This window comes from Solanum pennellii, chromosome 1, assembly GCF_001406875.1.
Source record: "Solanum pennellii chromosome 1, SPENNV200".
NCBI classification, from domain to species: Eukaryota; Viridiplantae; Streptophyta; class Magnoliopsida; order Solanales; family Solanaceae; genus Solanum; species Solanum pennellii.
In genome coordinates this window covers 73811799-73821888 of record NC_028637.1, presented here as the reverse complement: position 1 = coordinate 73821888, position 10090 = coordinate 73811799, and the positions used below count along the sequence as shown (strand labels likewise).

General features: G+C 31.6%; 1 protein-coding gene across 1 annotated transcript in view; it reads left to right on the top strand.

Moving 5' to 3' along the window:
- LOC107023015 overlaps window positions 1-6700 on the top strand; it is a 29864-nt gene extending 23164 nt beyond the window's left edge. The window contains exons 2-4 of the mRNA XM_015223578.1: window positions 5685-6079; window positions 6245-6512; window positions 6630-6700. Of these exons, the coding sequence (XP_015079064.1) occupies window positions 5685-6079; window positions 6245-6512; window positions 6630-6700 (734 nt within the window). The remainder of the gene's footprint in view (window positions 1-5684; window positions 6080-6244; window positions 6513-6629) is intronic.
- The last annotated feature ends 3390 nt before the right edge of the window (window positions 6701-10090 follow it).

Below are 10090 nucleotides of genomic sequence, written 5' to 3'. Positions count from 1 at the left end.
TATTTTAGCTTTTTAGATACTCTTAGATTAGTAATTTGAGGATAGATGTTCTTGTGGTGATGACTTCCAGGTTTTGGGAATAAATAGTATTGAGTTTTTATAAGTTATTTAATTGATTTTCATTAATGAGTTTTAAGTCTTCCGCATTAATTTTCTGTTTATTATGGTACAAATGTTGGGAATTGGATTGGTTGGTTCGCTCACATGGCAGATTAAGTGTGGGTGCCAGTCGCGGCCCGTTTGGGTCGTGACACTTGTGTTGCTTGTTCTCTTGATAAAATGATCATTGTACCAGCTAAGGTTGGGATGGTAATCCCCTAAAATTTTTGGAACATATAAAAGGGTGAATATGGTCCCGTTCACCTGCCATGTGGACCATTTGCAACTATATGATCGATGCATCTATGCGATGGTCACATACTTTTTTGTTGTCAACTTACAATTGGTTTTTGTAAGGTTGTTTGCTCGAATTGTTAAAATTGAGAGCACAGTTCCAAACTATGAAATTATATTAATAATGCTGGTTGATTTAGCAGAATTGTATGCCTCCAATTGTAGCTAAATCATGGTTATGAGAACAAAACTCCCAAATAAGATTTGGTATGAGATAATTTTATTTAACATGTAGCAACACATATATGCATCAAACCAACAAGGTTTCCCCATTAAAATTGGTTTAGGGTCAGGAACCATATAATTTTCATATAAAATGTTGTTATCTTTTAATTGCTCCACCACGCACAAAGATGAACTTACAAATAAGGTTGGAATGAATGTTAGATTTTCTAACATTAGGAGGAGAGATGATTGACAACTGAAAATTATGTGTGATGTTAATTATGAATTATCTAGATCCTTATTAAATAAATATGTGAACTTAACGTTCAAGGGATAATTCAGTTGCATAATGTTGCAAATCAGTTGCCAGATAAATGCACTGACCCTATGATATAATTCAGCTGCAAATGCTCCAATGTGAAGTCCTTGAAGGACAGAGTCTATGATACGCCGGAAGCGTAATAGACCAATCGGTTCCAAATATAAAATTCCTTGAAGAAGGAGAGGAACAAATGATCAATATGGTCATAAAAATGAGGCAAGTGCTATAAGAGAGCACCACGACATAACAATTCATAAAACCTTGAAAAAGGTTCAGGTACCTGAAAATGATGAAAAATGAAGAGATCTAAATAAGTTATGTCATATTGGAATCGATATCAAATAAACATCGACGGTATCTTTGATAGAGGTAGCGCTCAATGATATAAATTGTGACGAGGATCTTGAATTCAAATCTGTCATATAGTGTGGACAGATAAATGGTTGACCAAGTAAAATGCACAATTCAAGTATATTTTGTTTCACTTAGAAAAGTGACATTTTGGATTGGTAGTCCACAAATCAAGGTATAATGTCAGTGGGGTACGATAAATTATTGTGCGATGGTATAATCGTAATATATCAAGTACAATTTGTGCCTTGGGGCATAAAAGTTTATCGCAAAAATCCTGACATTATTGGAGATGTTTTCTCCTTTGGTGGATGCAATGAGGTTTGTTTTGATCTGGCAACATATGAAAAACTTGAATGCATGTAATGAATAATTGTAATGTCTAGCTAGACAATAAAAGTTATATGAAAATCCTTGAAACAATCGAGGTGTCTGAAGCATATAAGAGTTTGAAAGAAACTTTTTCAATAAAGCTTCAAGAATCCTTATATGAATTGAAATAGTCAAGGAATAAAAGGGTACAAAAGAATGACCCTAATTGTCCTTATATTTTATGAAAAGGTCTTGGTAAGACAGTATTTTGTCTTGACCTACAGATTTATAATTTGACAAATGAAATATTTGTCTATCAGTGCACATACACAGATATGTTTGATATTTTTTTTATATGGATAAATCACATTCATTTTGCTAACAATATAATCAGATATTTGTTTTGCAAATTTACTGGCAAGATTCAGTTTCTCCCCGATAAAAGGACATTGAAATGGTGTTGAGCACATGATTGAATATCCTCGAAGGACCAGAGTTATGTTTTTATTCTATTCCGAGGAATCCAAGACAAAATTGATTGTTTTTGCAGATGCAGAATATTTATCTGATCCGCATAAAGCACGATCTTAAACACGCTTTTTGTTTTCATGTGGAGGCACAATAATATTCTGGCTATCAATAAATCAAATGTTGCTACACAGAAATAAAAGCCCTCCATGAAGCAAGTTGAAAGTGTGTCTAATTGAGATAAATGACACACCATATTCAGGAAATGTGTGGTTTTTCTTTGAAAAAGAATATACCAACCATAATGTACGAAGATTGGAGACATCATCACAAGAAATTAAGTGATGTTTTAATCAGGGGGAGTATAATACGCGTTGCACTCTTTTTCCTTTGACCGAGGTTTTTTCCACTGGGTTTTTCTGGCAAGTTTTTTAATGAGGCAACAAATAGTGCGTAGCAAAAGATATGTGTACTCTTTTTCCTTCACTAGAATTTTTTTCCACAGGGTTTTTCCTAGTAAGGTTTTAACGAGGCACATTATCTATGGACCTCCAAGGGGGAGTGTTATAAATACATTGAATGAGTTGATAGTCCATAAAGTTAGTACATGAACAACCATCCATATTCACTAGGTTTCGTGAACCTTTTGGATAAGAATGTATCTATTTATTATGATAATTAATATGGTGACTTTTGGAGTGATTTCTCAACCTATAAATAGGGTTATTCATATACTATTGTATGATATACAGATGAGACTTACATATACTTGAATAAGAAAAAATTTCTTCTTCTTCTATCTACTTTCTTGTCTTCTTATCTTTATGATTATATTTTTATGAGCTTCATTTTATAACATTTAACAATATATTAAAATAAAAAATAAAAATAAAAATTCAAATGTGGCACATTAAGCACCAATCATTCTGCAAAGAAAATATAATGAAGTAATTGTTCCCTAATAATTTGTCTTTATCTAACATGTATAATAATTAGACTATGAAGTAATAGTGTTTATTTAAATATTTCATTAACGTATTCATTTATATAAAATTTATGAAGGGATTTCTTTGAAAACTAATAGGCATAAACAAATATTAATTTAGCAAGTATAAACAAATATCAACGATTAATAAATAGTTAAAAGTGTTCGAATTTTCTTTTAAAACATGATTAAAAATTGGTGAAAAAAATATATAATTCATGATTTATTTTGACGTAATATACGTTGCGATTTTATTCTTTTATATTTTTAATATGGGATAATTGTATATAATAGCAAAGTAATAACCTAAAATAAATGGAGTAGCTACTGTTTGATTTAATTGTGCCCCATTACAAACGTTTGCCATAGTTTGTCAGTCGCTTCTCTCCCAAAACTCTCGTTCGCCACTCTCCCATTCTCGCTCGTCAGTCTCCCTCTACTCGCCTCTCTCGCTTTATACAACACAAGTGTATAAATTATATTTTATTTTGTATAAAGCGAGAGAAAATTGTATATACTAATGCAAAAACGTATATCTTCGTGCTATACACTTAATTATACAATTTACAAACATTTTACTTCGACTCAATTGTTACAAATGCAAATTTTGTACAAATATTGAATCGAAAATGGCCAGCGAATTATACAATTGCAGTGAAATACAATTTTCTCTCGCTTTATACAACAGAAGTGTATAAATTGTGTTTCTGTTTTTGTAAAAAGCGAGAGAAAAACTTATATCTTCTTCGTATACACTTATAATTATACAATATACAAACATTTTACTTCGATTCAATTGTATGCAAAGCAAATTTTATACCCATATTGCAGCGAAATAGGCCAGCGAATTATACAATTGCAGCGAAATAGGCCAGCGAATTATACAATTTAGGCCAGCGAATCATACAATTGTATATGTATAGTGAAGCCAGCGAATTATACAATTTAGGTCAGCGAATTATACAGTTGTATATGTATAGCGAATTATACAGTCATATATTTGCTATGGAGCGCAATTATGCAAACTTTGCTATAGCATACAAATATGAATTTTTTATTTGCTATATATAAATGTTGCCCTTTTAATATTTATTTTTTCTTTAAAAATAATAACTCTGTTTAATCGGTTACCTAAATTTTAGGAACCATTACTCCATCCATAATTTGTAATTAAAATAATAACATTTACATAATTTTTGAATCAACCCACTAATTATGAAATGCTTAACCGTCATTACACATGTTAATTATTTTTGTATTAATGTAACTAGTATACATGTCCGCACGTTGCACGGATAATTTTAAATGTAATAATTTTACAATTAAAAATAACTAATAGAATTTAATGTGTAATATAATTTAATTTATAATAATATAATAACAATAAAAATTAACTTATTTATTTGAGCATATTAAATTAATATTATTAGTACTGTTATAAACAATTTGTAATGTCTAATTATGTGGAGTCCTTGTAGGACATGGTTAAGAATCCTACTTGGGAACCGAGTAAGATTCTTCCTATAAATAAAGGGTTTTTCCTTCATTGTAAATAAGATTTGTGAAAGATTTATGAATCCTGAATATACTTCAAGATAAATAAGAAGTCTTTTCTCTTCTCCCTACTTTCTTCTTCTTCTAAATTCATATAGTTTCATAACAAGTACATAATTTATTTCATTATGTAAAATATTACATCTATAAATGTATCAGCTACGCTTTTAGTTCTATAATTTATTATGGTGAAACTTTTCTAAGTATACTATTAATTTTATGATAATTTTTTTCGATAAAATATGAAATGCTTCATATATTTGTATGTGTTTGTACTTTATTCTTTTTATGGTATATCAATAAAAAAATTGTTAATTGTTTTAATAATGACATTCTATATAAAATTATTGGATGTGATGAAATTAAATAGCATGTTAATACATTTTCTATATATGTTTTAGTTAAAATCATAATATTTTTGAAATATTTTTTTCGTATTAAATTTGTGTAAAAATATAATATAAAATTGATATAAATGTAAAAATAATCCTAATTAATACAACCGCCATATTAGATTTAATCAAAATTTGTGTTGAATATTATAAATTTGAATTTGAATTGTATCATAAAACATATGAATATGATTGAGAGGTTGTTGGTTGAGTTATATTTAATTAGGACTTATTTGTAACTTATTTATATAATTGGTTGTTTAAAATTCAAAATTAAAAATGAATTGGTTAATAGTTTCAAATCCTAATTTTTAGCAGCATGAAAAAAAAGTTTTAGAATTGAGTAAAGACATAAAGTGACACATGAAATTGTCTCGAATTTTCAAAAAGACACCTTAACTATGCGGGCGTCCTATTACTCCCTAAACAATTTCAATAATGTTATAAAGTATTTGTATTATAGTGAATGTCTATCATGTGGAGTCCTTTTTAGGATATGATTAAAGAGTCCTCCTACTTGGGGACCAAGTTAGATTTCTCCTATAAATAGAGTGCTCCTCTTCATTGTAAATTCATTCATCAAGAGAAATAACAAGTCTTCTCTTCTTTTCTCTCTAGTTTCTTCTTCTTATTCTATAGTTTTATAACACGTTATCAGCACGAGACTCTAATTTCTCAAAAGTGAAGGTTAGATTTGAAGAATTAATAAAAGTATTATTTATTCTTTTGTTTTTAATTTTAGTGGACAATCTTACAAAACTAGAGTTCACTGCCCTCCAAAGTTCGGGCAGGAACTACCTCTCATGGGTGTTGGATGCTGAAATCCACCTTGATGCAATGGGTCTTGGAGACACCAAAAAAGAAGAAAATAAGGCATCAAATCAAAACTGTGCACGAGCAATGATATTCTTGCGTCATCATCTTGACGAGATTCTGAAAATCGAATATCTGACAGTTAAGGATCCACTTGTTTTGTGGAAAAACCTAAAAGAAAAATTTGACCACTTGAAGATGGTCATACATCCAAAGGCACGATATGATTGGATGCATCTAAGGCTACAAGACTTTAAGTCTATACATGAGTATAATTCTGTCATGTTCAGAATCACTTCTCAATTGAAATTATGTGGAGAAACGGTTAGTGAGATTGATATGATGGAAAAGACATTCTCCACTTTCCATGCCTCGAATGTGCTCTTGCAGCAACAATAACGAGAGAAAGGTTTCAAAAAGTATTCTGAACTAATTTCTCATCTTCTTGTGGCCGAGCAAAATAATGATTTATTATTGAAAAATCATGAGAATCGACCTACTGGATCTGAACCACTTCCTGAAGTGAATGAGGCGTACGCCCACCATGCTAGGCGTGGAAAAGGTCGCGGTCCTAATCGTGGACGTGGACGTGGTCGTGGACGTGGACGTGGTCGTGATTATGGTCAAGAACGTAATTCTAATCTTGGCATTAATCATTCATCAAATAAAAAGGAAAAAAGAAAGGATGAGAAACGTGAAGCAACTAGGGAAGGTTGTTTTCGATGTGGTGGAAGAGGTCATTATGCACGTGATTGTCGTACTCCCAAACACTTGGTTGAGCTATATCAAGAATCACTAAAGAAGAAAGAGAAAAATCCTGAGGCAAATTTTATCTCTGAAAATCAAGTTGACATCACTCACTTGGATATAGCAGATTTCTTCGCACATCCTGAAGGAAAAATAGATCACTTAATTGGTGATGGTTCTGTGAACATGGAAGAGTGATATTTTTTTTTGTAGTATTTATTAATAAATTTCATGTAATGATAGTTGTTTTCATGAATATTAGTATTTTAAATTAGTTTAGTCGTTCATTAGCTTGTTCCTTAATTCTTAATAAAATAATATATATTTTTCATTGTTTTATTTATATGATTCTAATATGATAGAGTTAGTCAAATACTAAACTTTATCACGTGTTTGTATTATATTAGGTCTTTAACTTGATCTAATGTTAAAAACATGCAGTCTGTTATTAACTAGGATTAAATAATGATTTTATTTTATTTTCCAAACAACTCGTTTTTGACTTAGAGGAAACAATAAATTAAGGCTCAATTTCTAATATTTAATCATTAATTTATTCCTTTGAATATATTGTACCCTTTTGACAACACTAATATTTAATATATATTTATTTTGTGTATGTCATTTCATGTGAAGATATGGATAATTCTAAGAACATATTATCGAAATATGAAGATATTTGTTTGATTGATTCTGGTACAACACATACGATATTCAAAAATAAGAAATATTTTTCTCATTTAAGTATGGGAAAAATAAATGTTACTACAATTTTTGGTAGTACTAATATGATTGAGGGCTTTGGAAGAGCCATTGTAATTTTGCCCAAGGGAACTAAACTCATCATTAATAATGCTATGTTTTCTCCAAAATCTAAGAGAAACTTGTTGAGTTTTAAAGATATCCGTGAAAATGGTTATCATATCCAATCAATGGATGAAATAAATCTTGAATATCTTGGTATCACCAAGTATGTCTCTGGGCAGACATGTGTTATAGAAAAGTTCCATGCTTTATCTTCTGGCTTGTATTGGACAAAAATTAGTGCAATTGAGGCACATTTTATAGTAAATAAGAAGTTTACTGATTCCAATACATTTGTACTTTGGCATGATCGTCTAGGACATCCTGGGTCAATAATGATGAGACGAATTATAGAAAATTCGAATGGACATCCACTAAAAGACCTAAAAGTTCTTTTAAATGGTGAATTTTCTTGTACTGCTTGTTATCAAGGCAAGTTAATTGTGAGACCATCACCAATGAAAGTTAAGATTGAGTCCCCTGCGTTCTTGGAACGTATACATGGGGATATTTGTGGACCTATTCACCCACCTAGTGGGTCATTTAGATATTTTATGGTTCTAATAGATGCTTCTTCTAGATGGTCTCATGTGTGCCTATTGTCATCTCGTAACTTGGCATTTGCAAAATTATTGGCACAAATAATAAGGTTAAGGGCACACTTTCCTGATAATCAGATTAAGTCCATTCGTCTTGATAATGCTGCAGAGTTTTCATCCCAATCATTTAATGATTATTGTTTAGCAATTGGGATAAGAGTTGAACACTCCGTTGCTCATGTTCATACTCAGAATGGTCTCGCTGAATCATTAATTAAACGTTTGCAATTAATAGCAAGACCATTGCTTATGAAAACTAAGTTGCCCACTTCTGTGTGGGGACATGCAATTTTGCATGCTGCAACACTTATTCGTCTCAGACCGACAAGTTATCATAAGGTTTCTCCATTGCAATTGGTTATGGGTCAAGAACCTAATATATCCCATCTAAGAATTTTTGGAAGTGCTGTATATGTGCCTGTGGCACCACCAAACCGCACTAAGATGGGCTCTCAAAGAAGGTTAGGAATATATGTTGGGTTTGAGTCACCCTCCATTATACGCTATCTTGAACCATTGACTGGAGACATGTTTACTGCTAGATTTGCAGATTGTCGGTTTGATGAGACAGTTTTCCCAAAATTAGGGGGAGAGAATAGTGAAATGAAACGAGAAATTTTGTGGAAAAATTTATCATTGTCTCATCTTGATCCATATTCTTCTACTTGCGAACAAGAAGTACAAAAGATTATTCATCTGCAGAAAATTGCAAATCAAATGCCAGACGCATTTACAGATTTGAAAAGGATTACTAAATCACATATTCCTGCAGAGAATGTCCCAATTCGAATTGATGTCCCTAAAGGACCATCCACTAGTGTCATAGCTAATGAGTCAAAAACACACCTAAAGCGTGGTAGACCATTGGGGTCTAAGGATCAAAATCCTAGAAAAAGAAAGATTAAATGTCAAGATGACACTATGAAAGAATCTCATATGGAAGTTCAAAATTTGAATAAGTCTGATATTCATGAAAGAATCAATGAACTTGAAACTCAAGGAAATAATGAACTATCCATAAATTTAAAAGATGTTGAAACTAATATGAATCGATCAGAAATAGTGGTTGATTATGTCTTTGCATATAATGTTGCAACAAATATCATGCAAGATAATGAGGATCATGAACCTCAATCTGTTATAGAATGTCGACAACGAAATGATTGGCCAAAATGGCAAGAAGCAATTCAATCAGAGTTGAATTCACTTGCCAAGCGTGAAGTTTTTGGACCTATAGTTCAAACACCTAATGGTATTAAACCTGTTGGTTACAAATGGATTTTTGTGCGAAAAAGAAATGAGAAAAATGAAATACAAAGGTATAAAGCACGCCTTGTGGCACAAGGATTTTCTCAAAGGCCTGGCGTCGACTATGAAGAGACATACTCACCCGTTATGGATGCAATAACATTGCGTTATCTCATTAGTTTCACAGTCCATGAGCAACTTGGAATGCATTTGATGGATGTGGTTACAGCCTACCTTTATGGATCACTTGATAATGAGATATACATGAAAATTCCTGAAGGATTTGCGATGCCTAAATCATGTAATTCAAAATCTCGAGAAATGTATTCAATTAAATTGCAAAGATCATTATATGGTTTGAAGCAATCTGGGCGCATGTGGTATAACCGTCTTAGTGAGTATTTAATTAAGGAAGGTTATACAAATGATGCAATTTGTCCATGTGTCTTTATAAAGAAAACAATATCGGAATTTGTTGTACTTGCTATTTATGTTGATGACATAAATCTTATTGGAACTCCAATAGAGCTTCAAAAGGCAATTGATTATTTAAAGAATGAATTTGAGATGAAAGATCTGGGAAGAACAAAATTATGTCTTGGTTTGCAAATTGAGCATTTGACAAATGGTATTTTTGTTCATCAATCTGCCTACACAGAAAAAGTGTTGAAAAGATTCTGTATGGATGAAGCGCATCCATTAAGTACTCCGATGGTTGTTCGTTCACTTGATGTGAATAAGGATCCATTCCGACCTCAAGAAAAGGATGAAGAAATTCTTGGTTCTGAAGTACCATATCTTAGTGCAATTGGTGCACTAATGTATCTTGCTAATACTACAAGGCCTGATATAGCTTTTGCTGTTAACTTGTTAGCAAGGTATAGTTCTGCTCCTACTAGGAGACATTGGAATGGGATCAAACACATTTTGCGATATC